This window comes from Leucopleurus acutus (assembly GCF_964270905.1).
Source record: "Leucopleurus acutus genome assembly, chromosome: 12".
Lineage (NCBI taxonomy): Eukaryota > Metazoa > Chordata > Mammalia > Artiodactyla > Delphinidae > Leucopleurus > Leucopleurus acutus.
The window spans coordinates 72,969,291-72,994,784 of record NC_139154.1 but is presented as its reverse complement, the minus strand read 5'-3'; the positions used below and the strand labels follow the sequence as shown (position 1 = coordinate 72,994,784).

General features: G+C 36.9%; 2 protein-coding genes across 3 annotated transcripts in view; one reads left to right on the top strand and one right to left on the bottom strand.

Annotated features, from left to right (window-relative positions):
* Nucleotides 1–25,494, top strand: part of ASB3 (ankyrin repeat and SOCS box containing 3) — a 96,966-nt gene that overhangs the window by 14,976 nt on the left and 56,496 nt on the right. The window contains exon 2 of the mRNA XM_082851530.1: nucleotides 20,615–20,823. Within this exon, the coding sequence (XP_082707656.1) occupies nucleotides 20,628–20,823 (196 nt within the window). The 5' untranslated portion in view covers nucleotides 20,615–20,627. The remainder of the gene's footprint in view (nucleotides 1–20,614; nucleotides 20,824–25,494) is intronic.
* On the bottom strand, nucleotides 857–8,953 carry CHAC2 (ChaC glutathione specific gamma-glutamylcyclotransferase 2; the record flags this gene model as incomplete). 2 transcript variants are annotated; one of them, XM_082851549.1, is made up of 3 exons in its annotated part: nucleotides 857–2,429; nucleotides 4,008–4,043; nucleotides 8,819–8,953. In XM_082851549.1, 3 exons carry the CDS (start codon nucleotides 8,951–8,953, stop codon nucleotides 2,034–2,036), a joined length of 567 nt encoding a protein of 188 aa, XP_082707675.1. In that variant the 3' UTR covers nucleotides 857–2,033. The 2 variants fall into 2 exon arrangements, with proteins under 2 accessions (XP_082707675.1, XP_082707676.1); XM_082851550.1 differs by lacking the exon at nucleotides 4,008–4,043.

The window sequence follows — 25,494 nt, the reverse complement described above, 5'->3', positions numbered from 1 at the left end:
CAAAAATGTTATGCTCTAGATAACTTAGTACCTTTATGATTCTTACTAGCTTGTGGGCTCCAAACCCTAGCTTCTCTCTAATTCAGTATTGTTTATCTTCTCCATTTGAGTCATGTTTCTCTCCATCCCACTGAAAATGAAAGGTCCCTGTCCCTGGGCTATTTGGATCATGGCTTCCCTATAAATATTGATGGTATACCACATGTGTATTTTCTAATTAACTTCTAACTGAGAGTCTAGAAAGACACATAAATGGGGAACCCAAAGTAATCCCTCTCCCTTGATATTTCATAACATAGTTATACATTAAATGGTAGAAGAGTCACTAAGGCTGGATCTCTGAATACACCTATGTGATTCTGAGCTATGGCATGTGAATCTTGGATAGGCTCCTTATATTTGTGGAAATCTGTATGCATCTATCAAAATTAACATCTCTATGTAACAAGTCACGTACTATGTTGTTACACAAAAAGTTAAATCTTGTTTACCTCTTGAAAAAGAGATGCAGGTTAGTAAAGACAGTTAAATTCAAGTGGATTTTTAAATATATTGTAGAAAGATCTTGTGCTTTAGCAGAGACATGGACTTCTGCTGCTTACTAGATGTGTTAATTGTGTGCAAGTTACTATGGAAACATGCTCAGAGGATGATTCTGTATGTATAGTGCCTAGTACATCCTTATGAGGTATTCATTAATGAATGTTAGTATTCTTCCTGTTGTACAGGACAAGTGAAATGCCTTCTAGAAAACTAATATTGAACATGTTGGAAAATATTTAAAATAGTTATGTAGCTGAGTAAATTATCAAGTAATGTGTTAACAGATTTAAAAAAACCTGAAAAGGACTACTGTTCCTACTATGTAGGACAGCTTTATTTTATTTTACATGAAAAACTTCTGTACTAATTATTAGTTTCACATTAGACTTAATGTGATACTGAAATTCTTTTCATGTTGACTATATAACAGAGACTATATGTCCTGTTGAGAAGGATATCACCTATAATAAGAAATAATCTGATTAGTTTGAATCAAAGTTACTTTTACATGAGTTAATAATGCACATATATGTTTCCTACTTGAGTGGCATCATCAACACTACTTAGTGGATACCTTTAGGTGACAAGATGTAAGAAGGAAAAAAAAAGCTGTGTAGCAAATGATCAGGTAATACCACTTCTTTAAAATATTACAATTCTAAACACCATTTCAAACAGCAAACTTTCATTATATGTTTCTGTTAATTTGTAATATCAGATAGCCCATCTTTTTTTTTTTAAGTTTCAGTATAAGATTAATACAAAGTGAGTGACAGACTAGACTACATTGTTAGTAGACATGATTTGTATAATTTGTGCTTTTCTTGCTGAAAGGGTTTTTTCCATGTAGTAAAATACATTTATTCAAAAATGGAGAGGTATAGTACATTATAATTCCAAGGAAATTTTTATATTAAAATGCATATTTTGGCTTAAATTGGAAAGGATTTCATTTAATACCTACATAAGGAGATTCACATTCAAGGCCCAAATCTTATCTATATTACCATACGTTTCTAATTACATGTTATTTTAAGCTTATTTATTTTAAACCATGATTACAGAGTTGATGTATGGGAATATATTGAAGGTATAACCTTATTATGTTTACTGGTCTTTTGGTTTAATTCTCTACAACTTCAAAATAGTACTGTGGTATGAAATAACAGAATTATATTTACTCAGGTAAAAACAAGTTCTGAACTGAGTCCTTCATCATATTTTTCTAAAGAACTCACTTCTCATGAGCAAGTATTTAATATCACATAGCTCGAAAATCATTATATTATTGAAACAAATTTTTTCTTTAACTATACCCCAATATCTTGAATATGTATGTGTTTCAGGCCACTTGCAATTAAACTATAAATTTAGATGATATCTTGACTACAACATTAAACACAACTAAGATTTTCAAGTAAACACGTTTACAAATCATAATGCCATTGTGCTGTTCTCTGAGGACTAAAAGCTCTGCTTGTTGGGAAAAGTCAGTTAGGTCTTTTTAAGCAATTGAAGTTCTGTTTTCCTTCTAAACGTTCCTTTACTAATTTTTCCAAAGAGAAAAGATGCTCATCTGCATCTTCTGGCACAAGGCTTCTAATGGAATTTGCAAGTTCAAAAAGATATTCTGTATTTTTTCCACTTGGACCAGCTGCATTAAAAATTTGTTCAGCAATGTCTTCCAGAGGTGCAGGACCAAGATAATTAGGATTATCACATGTTCCAATATATAGCAACACAGTGAATGGTTCTGTTGTGGAATCTTTTGGATAAAAATTGACTGTTGTGGTCCTGTAGCCTCCTTTCTCTCTGAAGTCAAGGTATGCTTTTACTTCTTCTTCCTTTCCTACTGGCAGTTTGTAAGCAACACCCCATACACAACCCTGTTGAAAAATGAAAAGAATATATTATTTAGTTTTTACAAGGCTAAAATAGGTGAAGATATATTATGATGTAAGAAAATATCTTGTATATTCTTAGAAATCAGTGCAGTTTTGCCTCACTTAATGTGCACCAAACAGGTATATACTAAACAGTAAAGGAAATCAGCATTTTACATTCTTCAATCTGAATAAATGATTTCCTTGTATACCAGGATATTTATCTTTGTTTAAGTTTTTCAAATTTTGTCTTTTAACTAATGGGACTGAAATTAAAATACCAGGTCTTCATTTAGTCATTAAATATAGTTCTAAAGCTTTAAATCCATAAACATTTCACTGATGGTATAGGGGCAGCAGTTTCCAAACTGCTTCAGGGAGTGTTGTAGCCACCCTGAAGCCTACTTCAGGGCTTCTGGATATAAGTGTTGGCGTGCTGGCTGGGAGGGGTTTGACCCCCAACCCCCTTCAGCTGGAGGTGAGTATCACTTATATATTTGGTGTTCCCTTATTTGCAGAAAGTGTTCTGTATTTTAAAAGCTCTGTAATAAAGTAATCAACTATTAAGGCGATAGGTTCATTTATCTGTTCATTTCTTCACTGCCTAAACTTTCAAATATCCTTTGTAAATTACTCCATCCAGAATACTAAATGGCAACCTCTTTGTCAAGAGAGCCCATGAACAGTGTCAGTAAAAGCAGTGTACTTCAGCTGCAAAGATTCTTTGTAGTATTAATAAAATATCTGTGATATAAGCAAGATTTATAGTTTGTAACACAGATTTTCTAGTTTCTTGACAACCTTTAATTATTAACTTGATTATTAAACTTTAGGTTGCTAAGCATCTTGAATAAATTAACATTCTATAGAAACAAAGTGGTTTTATTAACTCTAATTAGGAGTTTTACCAGTTTGAAGCCATTTTTATAGATGCTTTTCCTAATGTAAGTTATGAAAGTGTTTCATAATTTCACCATTCATCTGCTGTTGCTAGCTGCTTGATTTTATATATCAGAGTCCTTTCTAAAGTTAAATATTTAACTTCATAATATAAAATTTGGATCTCAGTAAAATGATTGAAAATATTTAAGAAACAGAGAACTACCAGGTAAATAAAAGTTTTCTAGTGCTCTAAACTTTAAAAAACCTCTTGTGCTCTTGATAAAATTAGGCAGTAAAGAAAGTGATAGTTCATGACTGGGATTTTTGCTGAAATATTAGAATCCTAGCAAATGTGAGGAAAGCTTTAGGGTTTCATTTGATTCTTAGTGGTAGTCTGTCTGAGGGCAGGCTCCATTAATTTCAAAGGAGACCACAAAATTCTCAGTCAATAAACTCATCAAGAAAGGAAAAATGAGACTATATGCCATTGTTTTTTTTGTTGTCTACCTTGAATTCTGTATTTCAGCTTTTCCCAACAGATGAAAAGAAATACAACAAATACAGAGAGGAATTCTAGACCCAGTGTAGTTCAAATTGTCTGTGATGACTGCTAATAAAATTTCATTGATTATTAAAACTGAGAAACATCTTAACATTTTATGATTAAAGACTATACAAAAAAGAATAATTATACCATACCGCAGGATCTTCAACAAGAGTCACAACTCTTCCGGGCTGTTTTAAAAAAGTAAAAAAAAAAAAATATTTTTTTTCCCGAATTAAAGTTCAATAACTGAGCATTAGCAACTTACTGTTGACATGGAATATTTTAACTTTGTTTGCTCATACTAAACACTTTTTCAAAAGTACTTATTTTTTATGATAAATTTTAAAATGAATTAAGAGAGTCTACCTTATCCAAATTATCTTGGCCTTTCTAAAAGATTCTCTTTAGTTTGTATATAACAGGTATATTATGTTCACTTAGAATGGATATATTAAAAAACACACACATGTGACTAAGGCTCATCTAAAATGAAAAGCAAAAGGAAGAAGCAATTATAAATAAATGTTGTGATCACTTTTTTCTCTTCAGGAAAAAAAGATTGCTATAGTTTCACTGAGGAACAAAACATGACATTCCAGGGTGCTTTCCTATTGGGAAGTGGTTCTCAAACTTAAGTGTAGATCAGAATTACCTGGAGGTAGTTCCTGATTCTGTAGGTATGGAGCAGTCTAAGAATTTGCTTTTTTTTTTTTTCAAATACAGTTCCTACCTGGTGCCAAAGTCTGTGTCTACTGACATGTTATCATTAGTGAGAAAGTTGAGTTGTAAGCCACAATTTTACCTACTTGTATGCCTATTGTGTGGCACATAGCGAACTTACATCATTCAGATATTTGTGTCATCCTTGTTGCTATTTCCTTCTAGTCTTTGTCCATTTGTATAGATAATTCATAATCACGGAACACATAGAATTTTGGATTATGTTTTTTATTTAATTATATTTTACTGTTTGTCTTCTCATCCATTTTAATAGTTGCATAATATTCTACTGTCAACTATAATTTAAACATTCTTGTATTGTTGGACATTTATATTTGACTTATTTTCTATTTAAGATAATGCTAAAGTGAAGATACATATATTGGTGTGGGTCATGTAGCTATTGCCATGTTACCTTCAATGTCAAAGTGAATATGGAGCTATTTATTGAATACCCATTCTGTGCTGTAGAGAAGATAAAACCTTGATTCCTGCTTTCAAGAGCTTATATTGTAATTCTGGAATAGGAACTTAACATGTGAAATAGGTAGAGAATACTTAAGGGCTATGATGTATACTATTTATTAAGTGCAGTAAGAATTCTGAGTCTTGGGTGGTCAGAAAGAAGGACAAAATTCTGGCAAAAGGGCACTGTGACTCATGATTGATGAGTGAGGGTCTAGAAGCAAGATTATACCAGGCCAAGTGTCTGACTTTAGCAGAGGGTCCTCCATGTATGGAAGATGACTCAGAAACATAACTGGAGAAATAGGATAGAGTCAGATTTGAGATTGGAGTTGAAACTGGGGGTCAATGGAAAAGAAGAAGCCACTGAAATTTGGGAGAAAAAGGAAATGAAGAGCTACTGTAGCACTTGAGTAGTAGGTGACTGGCATGATAAAAGAAGTGCTTTGGGAAGATGGTGTGGTAAAGTATATAGTATGCACGTTCAAGTGCGAAGGAGGTGGACTGTGCGTAAGAAATGTTAGTGGTGGAGGGGACAAGTTCTGCATTCCACCTTTTCTTTCCTTCCCCTTTCACCAGACTAGTCACCAATTTTTGGTAGCTCTATCTTCTGATTATCTTCTGAATCTGGTTTCTCTTCATCCTTCAGTTGTCTCCTTAGGGATTTTGCTGCCTGCCTCCAGACTGTTCTCTACTTGGCCCTAGATTGACTTTCTGGTGCAAAAATTGGGCCACTCACTTCTGTGCTTTGAATTTTTCAGGGTTGTAATATTCTACAGGATAAAATAATTATTTTGCATGAGTTAACTACAAACCTCATTTCTTAACCACTTTCCCTCTCAAGCTGTAATGAATTATTTATAACTTTTACAGACACTCACATCTTTGGATTTACTAGTTCCCAGTGTGGAATGCCTTTCCTTCTTTAGAATCCCTTGGATATCCTCCCACCACTCTCTCCATAAAGGCTTGGCTGTCTGCCCGGATGACTTTGCAGCAGCTCCTTCTAAACTCTCATTGCTCCTTTTATTCATTTCCCTTGTAGCACTTATCAGGTATTGTTGTTTGCATAGGTGTCTCCCACTTACATGTGAGTACTCAGTAGTAATTGTTGAAAGGAGGAGAGGTAGTAAAGTCCTCGATGTAGGTGGTGGCAATTGAAACAGAAAACAAAGAGCATATATAGGGAGTCATTAAGGGAAAATAGATTTGTCCCTGTGACTGCTTATGGATGAAACAGACATTGACTCTTGGCACTACTACTGACTCAGAAATATTTTCTAAAATTTAAGCTGTTTGTCCCTAAAATAAAATATATTATTGGGAAACAATGTAAATTTGTAAATGCACTTAAATGTGTTTTGGGGGTATTGAAACTGAAGAAGGGGTCTTGGAAGCTGAATGGGATTGGAGTATGCTGTGAAATATGAGTCATGATGGGTGCTTTCATTGGGTAATGAGTAATGTTTCTGATCTACATCTAGAAAAGTGAAGGATTTAGTAAATATTCATGATTATCTCTTGTGTTAAAATGTTTTCTCTTTTTGAAATTGAAATATATTCTTTCTGATATGAAAATTTTTTCACATTTAAATAAATCCTTAATTTGATGAGAACTGGCCAGTTTTGTTAGAAATAAATGAGATGCTTAATTAAACTTAGGAAGATACTAAAGTTAAATGAAGCTAAAAAGAAAGCATAATTTAGTAAAGAAAGTAAGTTTGGTATTTTTCCTACAAATGTCACATTGCACTATGTGGAAATGAGTCCAACATTTGTTTAATAATATCACGTTTCATATGTAATGATCATATGCTCACTAGAAGCATATGTTGCTGTAAAAACATAGTCCTATATAGCATTTACGTTATTCTAATTTGCTAGATATTTCTGTAGCCTTTTATATTCTTGTTTGTCAGACAGTTAATATTTATAAAAGGCTGGTGATCCATTATAATAAAAAATGTGAAGTAAGATAATGTTCTTTCCAGTTTTCTTAATAGAACATTATATTTAGAAAATGTTTAGTGCCTTAGGCTTTCCTTTAATATGCTAGGATGGATTCTTTAAATAAAAGTAGGTATCAAACTATTAGCTACTGCAGTTTTTTTCCCCAAATTTCCTGCCCTATATTTTAGTATATTTAAGTAAAAAGAGAGATATTGGCTTTTATAGCTACCTTCTTTTTTAAAGACTCATGAACTGTTGTATTGGCATGACAGTTTCTTATCATCGGTTTGTTTTGACGGTGTACATAACTCATTATGCTGTGTACCAAACAAACATTTTGGTTGAGACTAGAGTAGTAAAATATGCTATATAACCGTGCTCGTAAGTAATTAATACTTGGTCATTGAAATTGAAGCCTGGGTTAAGGCATTCTTCTTCAGAATGGCAGTTTTAAGTGCCCATATCTGACAACTCAAAAGGCATTTTATTTAACTTAGTTCTTTGAAGTCTTAAATATTATTTTATAACACTCTTGGAGATACCTTGGCCATGAAGTTTCTGTTGGCCTGTAAATGTGCATTTGTGGTAAATCAGCCCTCTGTTTTCAAGTCATCTGTCTACCTTAAAGCCAAATTCTTAATTCACCAACTCTTGTTGAGGTAGAACAGCTTTTAACTTTTTGTGATTTCCATCCTATGTCTCATTGATGAGCAGGTGCAAACTACAGCCTTCCTGTCTTCCCTTTTCCATGATGCAAGGCTACAGGTATTTCTTTGGAATTAACCTCAATCTCTTGCTACATCTGATTTCTAGCATTTTAGATATTGTGCTTTTGAGCCAATATTAATTTCTTTTTTAAAAAAGTGGTAATCAAGCTCATATAACTCTCAGAGTATTTTAGAGAATATGTAAGCAATTAAACACTTTGTACTCTTCTAAAAGGTAGGAGGTTAACTATAAGAAGTGTTCAACTTATCCAAATTATCAGTTACTCAAAATTTAGTTTTCCTTATGGATTAGTTGTTTTGCAGCCAAAATGAGGCTGATTTGCATAAGCAGTGAGCTCTTACTCTCTTTTCACATATATTAAGATAAATGTCTCTGCATGGCTGACTGAAAAATGGATCAAAGAACTTACATTTTGCATTTATAATTTAGAGGAGAACCACTGAGAAAAAAACATTAAAATAATGCTGGATATAGTATTGGTACTTTGCTATTTAGGTAACAAAGCGGGACTCACTTAACTTGGGAAGTACCGGACAACCAACGTGATCAAAGTAAGGTAATTTTGGAAACTAGTTCTTCTGTGACCTTAGGTGTCATTAAAATAAAACCTTTGGAAAGATACTAAAAAACCCCAGAAATAACATGCACGTTTAAACTCAGACCAGTCAAAGCCTGGCAGAATGCAGAAATGCCAATAAACTTCATTGCAAAAAAGCTGAATTTGCTAGTTGATTTTAGTATTTCAACTCCGTGGTGACAGGAAGGTTTATCTTCCCACCTTTTGGGGGCGGCAGTAGTTGCCAAGAGATGGGGTCCCCTCCCAGCACGTTAGCCTTGTGCGAGTTTACGCCCACGCTTCTTCCTCTTCAAGAACTACCTACCACCAAGCATGTCAAGTGGCTTCGGAAGGACTGCCTTTGGTTTGAGAGGGAGTCGGGGGCAGGTGGCCGAGGAAGGTACACAGAGAGAGGTAGAAGCATTATAAACTATTTCATGAGTTTACTCGGCCGTTGGGGTGTTAAGTCCCACAGAGCTGGGCCAGGAGATGGGGAGCAGTGAGCCGGGGTCAGTAAGTGTGGGGGACTGGTTAGCGCCTCACCTTGCCGGGAACCCCGCGGTGGTCGATGCTGCCCTGCCAGAAGCGCCTGCTGTAGCCTGAGATATATCCAACCACCTTGTCCTGATAGGGGAAGTCCACCTTCCAGATGAGGGACCCGTAACCAAAAACCCACATCCTTCCCTTGCTCTTCCTCCTTGGTGGCGGCGGCGGCTGTCCCCTCGGCGTGGTCTCCGAACTGCAGGCAGGAACTACAGCTTTCCGGACGCAAGAAACCGGCTGCGCAGGCGCGAAGTCTGCACTCCCTGCTTGGGGACGCAAAGCACACTGGGACTTGCAGTTCGAAGAATGTTTTCCTACTCCAGCTCAGTCAGTTATTATTATTATTTTTTTGCTTGCTTAGGGTATCCGGAAGCATTGACTTCCTCTGAACTAAGCAATGGATTTTTTCAGCAGCCTCTGTAAATCACCCTACTTTTCCTGAGGTGCGCGTGGTCAGAGGACTACATTACCCACAATCCTTTTATGGGTTTTGTGGTTCTAAGATTGGAACTTTCTTCTGTTTTTCAAATGCAGAGAGGAAGAAGAGAGAGGGTGGGAATCGTGGCTGGTGTGGTCTAGATACGGAGGCGAGCTGTTTATTGGTACCGCAGTTGGTACGTAGAAAGACATTTTGTTATGGTTTGAAAACTGGATTTGCAGGGAGTGTAATCTATTTTTACATTAAAAAAAATCTTTCTACCTGTCGAATAAAAGCAGAAAGTTTACTACAGAAGTTTTGTGCCTGTAGAAGAGCTGTTGAATATTATTTCAACAAAAATTGCTTGCATATTTAAATTTTCTGCGTGAAACGACCTTATTCATCTTTAGTATTCTCAGGAGTCACTCAGAAAAGAGTAGGCAAAGGTTTTTAGCTCGTGTATAGGCTTTGGAAGCCATATGTGAGACCTCCTGAAGTTGTATACAAGATTTGGGATCTGTGTACATTTTTCTGGGGAGAAATTTAATAGCTTTCATGAGTTTATCCAACAGGTCAAGTATCCTAAAAAATGTTTTGATCTGAAGGCTAGAGCTACTGCTCCAAAATACTGTTTAGGAAGCTCATTTGGACCATCAGTGCAGTGTTTCTGTATGTGAAAGCAGAAACCTTAACAAATGATTATTCTTTCTTGAGGATTTCTGTTTGGTAGTCTTTAGCTTTATAAAAGAATGCTAGAACATCCAGGTTCAAGGAGTATTATTTATGCTCTTAAAAAATCAGCAGGAAAATGTCACAAAGAAAAACTTAATTTAGGAATAATCAGGTCTGGGCTTCCCTGGTGACGCAGTGGTTAAGAATCCGCCTGCTAATGCAGGGAACACGGGTTCGAGCCCTGGTCCGGGAAGATCCCACGTACTGCGGAGCAACTAAGCTCGTGAGTCACAACTACTGAGCCTACGCTCTAAAGCCTGCGAGCCACAACTACTGAGCCCACGTGCCACAACTACTGAAGCCCGTGCGCCTAGAGCCCATGCTTCGCAACGAGAGAAGCCACTGCTATGTGAAGCCCCGCGAACCTGCAATGAAGAGTAGTCCCCGCTCCCCACAGCTGAAGAAAAGCCTGTGCACAGCAACGAAGACCCACGCAGCCAAAAATAAAATAAATAAATTTATATATAAAAAAAAGAATAACCAGGTCTTTTAATTTTCTCCAAGCTGTGGTTTCACATTGCCTGGAATGGTTAGTTCCCCCCCAAATTTTTCGAAAAATTTCAAACATACAGAAAAGTTAGAAAAAAAGAATATGGTGACCATTTATATACTCTCCACATGGGTCCGATAATTAACATTATGCCATAGTTGCTTTACTCTTTTTCTCTTTATATACTTTTAAATCTAAAACCTTTTGGTCCTCCCTGGTGGCGCAATGGTTGAGAGTCCGCCTGCTGATGCAGGGGACACGGGTTCGTGCCCCGGTCCGGGAGGATCCCACATGCCGCGGAGCGGCTGGGCCCGTGAGCCATGGCCGCTGAGCCTGCGCGTCCGGAGCCTGTGCTCTGCAACGGGAGAGACCACAACAGTGAGAGGCCCGCATACCACCAAAAAAAGAAAAAGTAAATAAAACCTTTGAAATAAGCTGCATGTGTTGTGACTTCACTGCTAAATACTTATAAGAATAAGGACATTTTCCTGATAACCGTAATGCCATTATCACATCTAAGAATACTAACGATAATTACATCATCAAATATCTATTCCATCTTCAAATTACCTTAATTGCCTGAAAATTTATTTTTGTAGCTGATATTTTGTTTTACCAGTTCAGGTCTAGGTGATGTTTATGTATCATACATATTTGTTATTACATTGTATGTATTTTGTTGTTTGAGTCTGTACTCTCTATTTTAGTCTAGAACATAGGGAGGTTTTATTAAGGGAGATCTTAACAGTTTATTCTTGTTGACTAGTTGGTATTAAAGGTTGAAGAGAACGATCCTGCTATTATAGTACATGTCTTTTGGCTTCTCTTTCCCTTAAGCGGAAAGATAATATCCAGTTCTGTTAATTTTTTCAGATTATTGTGTATTAATCTGGATCTGTTAACATTATTTGTAACTGTGAGAAAACCCAGTAAATTTAGAAGGGGATTCTTATCTGTTTTTACTTGAAGTTGTTTTTCATGTCTTTGGAATAGTATTCTTATATGTGTGTTTGTGTGTGGTTTTCCTATGTATGAAAAAAGTTTTCTTCTATTAGATGAATATGCTTATAAATAGACCTAAAATGTGTGATTTGTTCTTTTTTGTGAAATTTGGATGTAATGGCCTTGGCTAGAAGTAATATATTTAAAAACATACAGCTTACCATTCAAGATTCTCCATAGTTTGGCTATGTCTGTAACCTCATTTTTCTACTATTCTTTTTTTTTACCTAATCCTCCTTCCAAAGTAAATTGTTTCCATTATTCACTGAACCTTACTCACCCTTGCTTGTTCATTTCCATAATTTTGGTTATATTTTTTCTTCTGCCCAAGAAATGCTATTTTACATGTTATCTCATTGTCACAGCCTCCCTTATCTTTTAGGCACAGCTCATATCCCCCACCAAGTTGAAGTAGTTTTCCCCTTCTTTGATTACTCATGGCTCTTTATCTGTACCTCTCTTATGGCACTTTATGCTATTTTGAATCACGTATATTTATCATTTCTGTGAGACAGTACATAACTTGAGATAGACTCTGTGTCTATGTCATCTCTTTTTTTTTTAAGATATCCAAAAAATTTTATTTATTTATTTTACCATCTTTATTAGAGTACAGTTGCTTCACAATGGTGTGTTACTTTCTGCTTTATAACAAAGTGAATCAGCTATACATATACATACATCCCCATATCTCCTCCCGCTTGTGTCTCCCTCCCACCCTCCCTATCCCACCCCTCTAGGTGGTCACAAAGCAGGCGCTGATCTCCCTGTGCTTTGCAGCTGCTTCCCACTAGCTAGCTGTTTTACATTTGGTAGTATATATAAGTCCATGCCACTCTCTCACTTCGTCCCAGCTTACTCTTCCCCCTCCCCACGCCCTCAAGTCCGTTCTCTACGTCTGTATCTTTATTCCTGTCCTGCCCCTAGGTTCCTCAGAACCACTTTTTTTTTAAGGTTCCATATATATGTGTTAGCATATGGTATTTGTTTTTCTCTTTCTGACTTACTTCACTCTGTATGACAGACTTTAGGTCCATCCACTTCACTACAAATAACTCAATTTCATTTCTTTTTATGACTGAGTAATATTCCATTGTATATATGTACCACATCTTCTTTATCCATTCATCTGTCGATGGACACTTAGGTTGCTTCCATGTCCTGGCTATTGTACATAATGCTGCGATGAACATTGTGGAACATGACTTTTTTTGAATTATGGTTTTCTCAGGGTATATGCCCAGTAGTGGGATAGCTGGGTCATATGGTAGTTCTATTTGTAGTTGTTTAGGGAACCTCCATACTGTTCTCCATAGTGGCTGTATCAATATACATTCCCACCAACAGTGCAAGAGGGTTCCCTTTTCTCCACACTCTTTCCAGCATTTATTGTTTGTACATTTTTTTGATGATGGCCATTCTGACTGGTGTGAGGTGATACCTCATTGTAGTTTTGATTTGCATTTCTCTAATGCTTAGTGATGTTGAGCATCCTTTCATGTGTTTATTGGCAATCTGTATGTCTTCTTTGGAGAAATGTCTATGTAGGTCTTCTGCCCATTTTTGGATTGGGTTGTTTGTTTTTTGGATATTGAGCTGCATGAGCTGCTTGTAAATTTTGGAGATTAATCCTTTGTCAGTTGCTTCATTTGCAAATATTTTTTCCCATTCTGAGGGTTGTTTTTTCGTCTTGTTTATGGCTTCCTTTGCTGTGCAAAAGCATTTATGTTTCATTAGGTCCCATTTGTTTATTTTTGTTTTTATTTCCATTTCTGTAGGAGGTGGGTCAAAAAGGATGTTGCTGTGATTTATGTCATAGAGTGTTCTGCCTATGTTTTCCTCTAAGAGTTTTATAGTGTCTGGCCTTACATTTAGGTCTTTAATCCATTTTGAGTTTATTTTTGTATATGGTGTTAGGGAGTATTCTAATTTTATTCTTTTACATGTAGCTGTCCAGTTTGCCCACCCCACTTATTGAAGAAGCTGTCTTTTCTCCATTGTATATTCTTGACTCCTTTATCAAAAATAAGGTGACCATATGTGCGTGGGTTTATCTCTGGGCTTTCTGTCCTGTTACATTGATCTATATTTCTGTTATTTTGCCAGTACCATACTGCTTGATTACTATGCTTTATAGTATAGTCTGAAGTCTGGGAGCCTGATTCCTCCAGCTCCGTTTTTCTCTCTCAGTTGCTTTGGCTACTTGGGGTCTTGTGTTTCCATACAAATTGTGAAATTTTTTGTTCTAGTTCTGTGAAAAATGCTAGTGGTAGTTTGATAGGGATTGCGTTGAATCTGTAGTTTGCTTCGGGTTGTATAGTCATTTTCACAATGTTGATTCTTCCAGTCCAAGAACGTGGTATATCTCTCCATCTGTTTGTATCATCTTTAATTTCTTTCATGAGTGTCTTATAGTTTTCTGCATACAGGTCTTTTGTCTCCTTAGGTAGATTTATTCCTAGGTATTTTATTCTTTTCGTTGCAGTGGTAAATGGGAGTGTTCCCTTAATTTCTCTTTCAGATTTTTCATCATTAGTGTATAGGAATGCAAGAGATTTCTGAGCATTAATTTTGTATCCTTCTACTTTAACAAATTCATTGATCAGCTGTAGTAGTTTTCTGGCAGCATCTTTAGCATTCTCTTTGTATAGTATCATGTCATCTGCAAACAGTGACAGCTTTACTTTTTCTTTACCGATTTGGATTCCTTTTATTTCTTTTCATCTCTGATTGCTGTGACTAAAACTTCCAAATCTATGTTGAATACTAGTGGTGGGAGTGGACAGCCTTGTCTTTTTCCTGATCTTAGAAGAAATGCTTTCAGTTTTTCACCATTGAGAACGATGTTGGCTGTGAGTTTGTCATATATGGCCTTTATTATGTTGAGGTAAGTTCCCTCTATGCCTACTTTCTGGAGGGTTTTTATCATAAATGGGTGTTGAATTTTGTCGAAAGCTTTGTCTGCATCATTTGAGATGATGATATGGTTTACTCCTTCAGTTTGTTAATATGGAGTATCACATTGATTGATTTGCATATATTGAAGAATCTTTGTATTCTTGGGATAAACCCCATTTGATTATGGTGTATGATCCTTTTAATGTTCTGTTGGATTCTGTTTGCTAGTATTTTATTGAGGATTTTTGCATCTATGTTCATCAGTGATATTGGCCTGTAGTTGTCTTTCTTGGTGACATCTTTGGTTTTGTTATCAGGGTGATGATGTTGCCTTGGAGAATGAGTTTGAGAGTGTTCTTCCCTCTACTATATTTTGGAAGAGTTTGAAAAGGATAGGTGTTAGCTCTTCTCTAAATGTTTGATAGAATTCGCCTGTGAAGCCATCTAGTCCAGGAGTGTTGTTTGTTGGAAGATTTTTAATCCCAGTCTCAATTTCAGTGCTTGTGATTGGTCTGTTTATATTTTCTATTTCTTCCTGGTTCAGTCTTGGAAGGTTGTGCTTTTCTAAGAATTTGTCCATTTCTTCCAGGTTGTCCATTTTATTGGCATAGAGTTGCTTGTAGTAATCTCTCATGATCCTTTGTATTTCTGCAGTGTCAGTTGTTACTTCTCCGTTTTTATTTCTAATTCTTTTGATTTGAGTCTTATCCCTTTTTTTCTTGATGAGTCTGGCTAATGGTTTATCAATTTTGTTTATCTTCTCAAAGAACCAGCTTTTAGTTTTATTGATCTTTCCTATTTCCTTCATATATTTTCATTTATTTCTGATCTGATCTTTTTGATTTCTTTTCTTCTGCTAACTTTGGTTTTTTTTAGTTCTTTCTCTAATTGCTTTAGATGTAAGGTTAGGTTGTTTATTTGAGATGTTTCTTGTTCCTTGAGGTAGAATTGTATTGCTATAAACTTCCCTCTTAGAACTGCTTTTGCTGCATCCCATAGGTTTTGGGTCGTTATGTTTTCATTGTCATTTGTTTCTAGGTATTTATTGATTTCCTTTTTGATTTCTTCAGTGATCTCTTGGTTATTAAGTAGTGTATTGTGTACCCTCCATGTGTCTGTCTTTTACGGTTTTTTTCCTGTAATTGATATCTAGTCTAATAGCATTGTGGTCGGAAAAGATAATTGATACGATTTTAGTTTTCTTAAATTTGCCAAGGCTTGATTTGTGACCCAAGATATGATCTGTTTTGGAGAATGTTCTATGAGCACTTGAGAAGAAAGTGTATTCTGTTGTTTTTGGATGGAATATCCTATAAATATCAGTTAGGTCCATCTTGTTTAATGTGTCATTTAAAGCTTGTGTTTCCTTATTTATTTTCATTTTGGTTGATCTCTCCATTGGTGAAAGTGGGGTGTTAAAGTCCCCTATTGTGATGGTGTTACTGTCGATATCCCCTTTTAATGGGTATTAGCATTTGCCTTATGTATTGAGGTGCTCCTATGTTGGGTGCATAAATATTTACAGCTGTTATACCTTCTTATTGGATTGATCCCTTAATCATTATGTAGTGTCCTCCTTTGTCTCTTTAACAGTCTTTATTTTAAAGTCTATTTTGTCTGATATGAGAATTGTTACTCCTGCTTTCTTTTGATTTCCATTTGCATGGAATATCTTTTTCCATCCCCTCACTTTCAGTCTGTATGTGTCCCTAGGTCTGAAGTGGGTCTCTGTAGACAGCATATAAATGGGTCTTGTTTTTCTATCCATTCAGCCAGTCTGTGTCTTTTGGTTGGAGCATTTAATCCATTTACATTTAAGGTAATTGTCAATATGTATGTTCCTATGACCATTTTCTTAATTGTTTTGGGTTTGTTATTGTAGGTCTTTTCCTTCTCTTGTGTTTCCTGCCTAGAGATGTTCCTTTATCATTTGTTGTGAAGCTGGTTTGGTGGTGCTGAATTCTCTTAGCTTTTGCTTGTTGGTAAAGATTTTAATTTCTCTGTCGAATCTGAATGAGATCCTAGCTGGGTAGAGTAATCTTGGTTGTAGGTGTTCCCCTTTCATCACTTTAAATATGTCCTGCCACTCCCTTCTGGCTTGCAGAGTTTCTGTTCAAAGATAAGCTGTTAACCTTATGGGGATTCTCTTGTATGTTGTTTGTTGTTTTTCCCTTGCTGCTTTTAATACTTTTTCTTTGTATTTAATTTTTGATCGTTTGATTAATATGTGTCTTGGCATATTTCTCCTTGGATTTATCCTGTATGGGACTCTCTGCGCTTCCTGGACTTGATTGACTATTTCCTTTCCCATATTAGGGAAGTTTTCAACTATAATCTCTTCAAATATTTTCTCAGTCACTTTCTTTTTCTGTTGTTTTTCTGGGACCCCTATAATTTGAATGTTGGTGCATTTAATATTGTCCCAGAGGTCTCTGAGGATGTCCTCAATTCTTTTCATTCTTTATTCTGCTCTGTGGTAGTTATTTCCACTATTTTATCTTTCAGGTCACTTATCTGTTCTTCTCCCTCAGTCATTCTGCTATTGATTCCTTCTAGAGAATTTTTAATTTCATTTATTGTGTTGTTCATCATTGTTTCTTTGCTCTTTAGTTCTTCTAGGTCCTTGTTAAACGTTTCTTGTATTTTCTCCATTCTATTTCCAAGATTTTGGATCATCTCTACTATCATTACTCTGAATTCTTTTTCAGGTAGACTGCCTATTTCCTCTTCATTTTTTTGGTCTGATGGGTTTTTACCTTGCTCCTTCATCTGCTGTGTCTTTCTCTGTCTTCTCATTTTGCTTACTGTGTTTGGGTTCTCTTTTTCGCTGGCTGCAGGTTCGTAGTTCCTGTTGTTTTTCTATCTGCCCCCAGTGGCTAACGTTGATTCAGTGGGTTGTGTAGGCTTCCTGGTGCAGGGGACTAGTGCCTGTGTTCTGGTGGATGAGGTTGGATCTTGTCTTTCTGGTGGGCAGGACCAAGTCCGGTGGTTTGTTTTGGGTTGTCTGTGACCTTATTATGATTTTACGTAGCCTCTCTGCTAATGGGTGGGGTTGTGTTCCTGTCTTTCTTGTTGTTTTGCATAGGGTGTCCAGCACTGTAGCTTGCTGGTCGTTGAGTGGAGCTGGGTGTTAGTGTTGAGATGGAGATCTCTGGGAGAGCTTTCACTGTTTGATATTACTTGGAGCCAGGAGGTCTCTGGTGGACCAGTGTCCTGAACTTGGCTCTCCCACCTCAGAGGCACAGGCCTGACACCCCGCAGAAGCACCAGGACCCTGTCAGCCACATGGCTCAGAAGAAGAGGGAGAAAAAAAGAAAGAAAGTAAGAAAAAAATAAAATAAAATAAAGTTATTAAAATAAAAAATTATTAAAAATAAAAAATTAAAAACTAATAAAAAAGAAAGAAAGAAGAGAGCAACCAAATCAAAAAACAAATCTACCCATGATAACAAGCACTAAAAACCATACTTAAAAAAAAGGAAAAAACGAAAAACGGATAGACAGAACTTTAGAACAGATGGTAAAAGCAAAGCTCTACAGACAAAATCACACAAAGAAGCATACACATACACACTCACGAAAAGAGAAAAAGGAAAAACATATATATATTAAAAAAGAGCAACCAAATCAATAAACAAATCTACCAATGATAATAAACTCTAAATACTAAACTAAGGTAAACATAAAACCTGAAACAAATTAAAAGGAAACTCCAAGTCTACAGTTGCTCCCAAAGTCCTCTTCCTCAATTTTGGGATGATTCGTTGTCTGTTCAAGTATTCCACATATGCAGGGTACATCAAGTTGATTGTGGAGGTTTAATCCGCTGCTCCTGAGGCTGCTGGGAGAAATTTCCCTTTCTCTGTTCGCACAGCTCCTGGGGTTCAGCTTTGGATTTGGCCGCGCCTCTGCGTGTAGGTCGCCTGAGGGCGTCTGTTCCCTGCTCAGACAGGACGGGGTTAAAGGAGCAGCTGATTCGGGGGCTCTGGCTCACTCAGGCCCGGGGGAGGGAGGAGTACGGAATGTGGGGCGAGCCTGCGGCGGCAGAGGCCATAGTGACGTTGTAACAGCCTCAGGTGCGCTGTGTCTTCTCCCAGGAAAGTTGTCCCTGGATCATGGGACCCTGGAAGTGGCGGGCTGCACAGGCCCCCGGGAGGGGCGGTGTGGATAGTGACCTGTGCTTGCACACAGGCTTCTTGGTGGCTGCAGTGGCAGCCTTAGCATCTCATGCCGGTCTCTGGTGTCTGCGCTGGTAGCCGCGCCTCGCGCCCATCTCTGGAGCTTGTTTAGGCGGTGCTCTGAATCCCGTCTCCTCGCGCACCACGCAACAATGGTCTCTTGCCTCTTCGGCAGTTCCAGACTTTTTCCCGGACTCCCTCCCGGCTAGCTGTGGCTCACTAGCCCCCTTAAGGCTGTGTTCCCGCAGCCAACTCCAGTTCTCTCCCTGGGATCTGACCTCCAAAGCCCGAGCCTCAGCTCTCAGCCACCACCCACCCCGGCGGGTGAGCAGACAAGCCTCTCAGGCTGGTGAGTGCTGTTCGGCACGGATCCCCTGTGTGGGAATCTCTTCGCTTTGCCCTCTGCAGCCCTGTTGCTGTGCTCTCCTCCGTGGCTCTGAAGCTTCCCCTCTGCCACCCCCCATCTCCGCCAGTGAAGGGGCTTCCTAGTGTGTGGAAACTTCTCCTTCACAGGTCCCTCCCAGAGGTGCAGGTCCTGTCCCTATTCTTTTGCCTCTGTTTTTTCTTTTGTCTCTGTTGTTTCTTTTTTCTTTTGCCCTGCCCAGGTACGTGGGGAGTTTCTTGCCTTTTGGGAAGTCTGAGGTCTTCTGCCAGCGTTCAGTAGGTGTTCTGTAGGAGTTGTTCCACGTGTAGATGTATTTCTGATGTATCTGTATGGAGGAAGGTGATCTCTGCCTCTTACTCCTCCACCATGTTGAAGGTCTCCTTCAGTGTCTTTTTCATTCCCCCTCCTTGCAACTTCTGTGTCATCTTTATATCCTCCACATTGCTGATCATTTAATTGGTACTCAGTAAATAATTATTAACTGAATAATTAAATGTTCTGTAATAAATATCTTCGCTTCCTTAGTAATGGACTGGTTGATTTAATCAGATTAATTCATAGCTAATATTAGCTCTCTGTAGAATCAGGTTCTGCAGATACAGCTTTATATTTAAACATGACCATAGATAAGTTTAAACTTACTACAGGAACTGCTGTGTGCTTACTTTTAACCTCTTCCCTCAAACCTCCCGTTCTGATTAAATTATTTAGAATATCACTCTAGAAAGTTTTTTACCTGTATTGGACTAGACATGTTGTTGGTATTTCCTGACCTACCTCGTAAGATATTTAGAAAAACTAAAAGGAAGAATGGAACTGAAATGTTACTGAGAGGGACTGCCTTTTGAGAGATAACTGTTGCCCTGAGAATCCTGGGTCTTATCCCAACCTGCCTCATAGTGTGACTAACAAGAAATTGTCTTTGTAAGAGTCATATGCTGAGCTATACTGGACACTGACTCCAGGGGAACTTGAACTTTGAAGGGAGATTGTGAGGAAGAGGCTAATAATGCTGTGAAAAACTTTCTGGGCTAGTGTAGGAAAGCTGGACCCATCTATGATGGTCTTTGTTCATTTTAGTATATTCAGTCAGTGGGACTGTTTCATCAAGGAAAGAAAACCCAAGTGTTTTGCTCCTTCTGGAAAGAACCACCAGGGACATAAAAACTAGAATTACTACTTATTTTTGTTTTTTTAAAAAAATGTCCTTCACTCCTTTCTGGCTTTTTTGGGTTTAGCTTTTCCCTGTAGAGGGCTATAAAATTAGTTCTTGAGGCTGAGTGTTGCTGGTCGTTAAATGGCCATCTCTGCACAGTAGACTATATACATTTGGGATTAACTGAAGGAATTTCACTCTCTCATCAACAGTGTTCCAGTGAGTGCCTTTTGTTGGAGTATGAATGGGAGCAGAAGCCTGCAGGAAGGAGCTGCTCAGACAAGGAGTGATAGAACACTTAAAACTCCCTTGATATCTTTAATAAGAGGATTCTAAGGAAGCCCAGTCCCCCAAACAGAGAGACTTCCTGGTTTAGACTGGCAGAGGCTATGGCCTGACAGGTTGCTATCTCCACCTCAGGCTGTTCCCCAGCAGTTATGTGAGAGATGCTAGACAGATCCACAGTGATCTGCTAATATCTAGGAGTGCAGTGTTGTTTTATTGACGATAGTGTTTTCTTTCTGCCTTGTTTTGTAGACTGGTCAAAAGAATGGATTTTACAGAGGCTTACTCTGACACATGCTCCACGGTTGGACTTGCTGCCAGGGAAGGCAATGTTAAAGTCTTAAGAAAACTACTCAAAAACGGACGTAGTGTTGATGTTGCTGATAACAGGGGATGGATGCCAATTCATGAAGCAGCTTATCACAACTCTATAGAATGTTTGCGGATGTTAATTCGTGCAGGTAAAGTAAATTCGGGGTGTGGGAGGCTGGGCTTGCAAGCTGGATTAATAAAAGAAAAAAAATGATAATACATGACTTATTAACAGTAGTATTTGTTTACCTTTGTATAACCATACAGTAACTGCTTCTGTGTTATTAAGAATGGTAAGATTGCCTACCTTGAATTATATAAGTATGGTGTTCCAGCTGGACATTTAGAAATGTTGCCCTTTATATGGAAGTGCTTATGCCTGGCCGATTTTTATTGCTTAGCTAGGTGATGTGGCAGAAGTAATCTGCTGTTTTAATTTAAGCATTTGGTACTTACTGGTCATGTTTATTTTTTATTCCTTCTCCAAAGAAAAAGAACAGTGCTGCCAAATTTGAGGGTATGAGTGTTTTCCTTGAATTAGTCTTTTTTTTTTTTTAATACTTTTCAGTTTCCTGAATTTGGGGACTCTTACCAATTAGTTGATTTTGTACTTGCTGAGGACACAGAAGAGAACAGGACAGACAAGGTCCCTGCCGTAGTGTTTTTATTCCCTTTGGGGGTAGGGATGGGAACAGAATAAATACCTACACAGTTAAACAAGGTAATTTCAAAAGGTAAAAGTGTTGTGGAAAAAATAAAACAGAGTAATGGGACAGAGAGTAATCATGTACATCTCTTTCCAGCTCTGTATTGGGTAGACTTCAAAGCTGGTAGGTTGAGATCAGCCATGTGGGAGTAGTTACACCATAGAAATCAGCCAGTGTTACAAACCAATTCTATAAACTTTTCTTTTTTCTTTTTTCACTCCCTCAGAGCCAGTTACACAGCCAGCACACAACTGAGTGAGGGGCTCAGTAAATGAGACTAAATGAGACAGTGTGACACTCAGGAAGCGGGGTGTGGGAAGAGAATTAATGGTGATTGAGCACTGCTTTGTAGCAGTCATTGTACTAGATGCTTGATTTACATTATCTAAATATGCAAAACTGCTATTGAGAACACGTTACCCCCATTTTATTGAAAAGACCAAGGCTCAGAGAAATTGACTTGTCAAAAGTTATGTAATAAACCAGGATATTTGATTTGAACCCATTTCTCTCTGACTCTAAAGCCCATGTTTTTCCACTGTAGTATGTTTCCAGCGTTTAATCAAAGTAAACATTTTTAACATTCAGTTAATTTAAACTGAGTTTGAATATAACACTCCATGTTATGACACTCAGTGCACCATTTACATTTCATTAATCATGGACATTCATATTTTTCTCCCCTGTGTACTTACCATCACCAGTCACTCAGAAGGTAGACTTTTGGGACCATAGCTCATCAAAATTACTAACTCGTTACTTCATGGATGGGAAAGAAAGTAATCCTCAAAATGTTTTTGGTGTGGCTTTTTGTTTGTTTTGTTTTAAGGGATGAGAGATGACAAGGCTAAATTCTCCAAATCATAATACAGGAAGTTTATCATGAATGCTTTTTAAATCACGTGTTCTAGAGTCTATTATAGTTGAATGTTTAAAGACATTGGAAAGATAGAGTTTATGCCTCAAATGTAAAAATACATGTTTTCAGAATTTGTTTGAAGTTAATTCTATAGCTTGAATTCCCAAACTATCTCTAGTGACAAAGGCATGGATTTTTTGTTGTTGTTATATATTTATTTTATTTATTTATTTTTGGCTGTGTTGGGTCTTCGTTGCAGCACGTGGGCTTCTCATTGCAGTGGCTTCTGTTGTTGCGGAGCACGGTCTCTAGGCGCACGGGCTTCAGTAGCTGTGGCACATGGGCTTAGTTGCTCCCCGGCATGTGGGATCTTCCCGGACCAGGGCTCGAACCCGTGTTCCCTGCATTGGCAGGCAGATTCTTAACCGCTGCGCCACCAGGGAAGTCCCCAAAGGCATGAATTTGAATATTTGTTTCTAGTCAAAAAGTTCATTCCAGATATACTGTTATCTCTTCCCACATCAGTTTTATGTTATAATTTTTTTCCTTTTAGCTGCTGAATAAAATTAGGCAGGCTTTTGACTTAATGTGTTTGAACTGGCTATTTAAGTCATCTGTGTTTTCTTTTAGAAGTTAAAAGTATCACCTTCATTGTTAATGACTATTCTTTTTTAGGCTTGATGTTTTTGGAGGGTAAGTCACTCATAGTTAACTGTGTGAATAGTTGATATAAATGGTCAAATAAAAATTTCTCACAATTTGTATTAGAGTTCACTATTATGAAATAAATTTTGGATAAATCTAATTTATGTGCAGTACATACACAAAGATTAGGGTAGGGGTAGGGAGATAGGAAATAGGGTTTGCAGAGGGTAGGAAGCAGCTATATGACTTATTCTAGGAGGTGGTGACATTTTTGGTCTCAGTTTTCCATGAGTTTGGTTGTTCTGTGTAGTTGGAACTAATGTCCAAAATTCTGTCAGATTTGGTTACTTGATTCACTAGAAAAATCAAACTAAAATGAAGCAAAAGGGCTATATAGCCTATTGGTCACTTTCAAAAATGTTTTCTATATTCCCCTGGCTCATCCCTTCTTTTGTAAATTAAAGTCCATACTTAATTCAGATCCACTGCCTTCTAAAAAAAGATTATAATTTAAACTTTTCTGGTTAGTTCAAGTTCATAAATATTTACCAGTGGGGAATGGTAGCTGACTACTTTGTAAAATGTCTAGCTAACATACAGCTTCATGTAGGGAGGTATTTTAAAGTGATGGTGACGTACAAACATTTCTAGTCTTGAAGAGTGAAGTGAGGTCTCTTCCGCTTAATGATGACAGTAGCATCTTCATATCTGTAACCAGTTAACTTGTTATTATGGGTTAATCTTAAAAGTTTCAAAAGCAAGTTTGACATTTCTGTCATTCTTTATACTTGCTATACCTGTGTTTTATATGATTCATAATTCTCTTGTCCCTTGTAGCTCAGCTGGTATACATAAAATTGTCTTTTATTATATAATTTCTGCCTCCTTAAATTCATCTAATATTAGTTAACTGCCAGAGATTCCTGAAACATACTTTTTATTAGTGTACTAAAGTATGAAGGTGCTCAGGCCTAGACAAAAAGGATGGAAGAGTCTTAAAAGGTTAGAAAGGCTTTGCTTTACTGTCTTCATTTTAGATCCAGAATCTAGCCTAGAAATCATACATGGCCTTTTCATTCAAGTTGGAGAAGAACACTGAAGTATGGATTACTTAGAAATTTAATATGCATATATATATATATGTATATATATTTCACTTTAGCTTTCTGTATAAAGTATTAGCACAAATAACAAATTTGCTGTTCTTCTGTATTGGCAGTTTAGTGTAATAGGTACTGAGATTTCATGAAGTTTATTAAATCTTGAAGAACAATAATGATCTTCAGTGACAGTTAATCATGCCATTCTATATTAAACCATTTGCTGACGAAAGGTCACTTAAACTCTTGCAATTAATTATAACTTACTGTGAACAAGTACTTTTATGTGGCCAATATATGATCTAATAATTCATAGTACTTTTTATTAGTTCATGTTAAGAAAATATTACACTGTTATACTGGGCATGATAACAGATATTGGAAATCCTTAGATAAATAAGGCAGTGTAGCGTAGTGATTAAGTGTTGTGTTCAGATGGACCATGTTATTTTACTTATTCTAACTTTAACACATGGTTTAATAGTAAGTCTAGCTTCCCCCCAATATATTCCTTCTTTTATTTTTCTAAATTCTTTGTTATACTTACCTGCCCTCCATAACCCCATCAACTTGAGTCACTTTACAAGTATAAAACCAATCAATGAACTAATACCCAGCTCTGTTGACATTTTGATTAGAATTATAATAAATTTATTATTATTTTGGGAAGAATCAGCTTCTTTATAATGTTGAAATTTTCTATTTGGGAGCTATTTACATATCTGTATCTATATATATCTGTGTGTTCCTAGTTTTTCATGTCTTAACCTTATAGTTTTGTGGGTATCTGAATATATGTCAGCTTCTGACTAATCTGGGAACACTGTTTTTGTGATAGGAACTTTTAAAACATAACTACCCTATCTTGCCATTTAGTTGTGTATCTGGTAAAGTTGGAGGCTGTTTATTTATGCTTACAAGCTGTTAGTTGAATATTATTATGGCTTAGACTGACAGTTTCAGCAGTTATGATTGCAGGAATTACTTAAAACAGATGATTATTGTAGTCAGGAGCATTAGTTTTAATTCTGGTATTTCAAGAAAATATTATTTAAAGCTTTTTTTACTTGTTTATTTTTTGTTTTTGTTTATCAATGCTCTCAGAAATGCCTCCCCCATTCAACCCACCGTTCTATTGTGGGTTTAGAATTTTATTGTTTTGGAAGCAAAGGTAAGAAAGTCACTTAATATTATCTTTTGCTGTGGACTTACAAAAAATTTAATGTGGACATTGTTTACATAATTTGAATGTTACCAAAACTTTGAGATTTTCATAACAAACCCAGAAAACTTAAGTCAACTCATAAGTTTCTTATAAATTGTATGCCATTGTTCAGTTTCTTTGGAGTGCATTTTATTATTTTAGAAATGTAGGCTTCATTAATGATTAGAATGTAGTTTTAGGTTAGAAAAGGAGTATTTTAAATACCTTCATCTTATTAGTTGAGTACAAGGAAGTAATGCTACAGGTGAGACCATTTTCCTCATGGAAATTTAGAAATAAAAGAA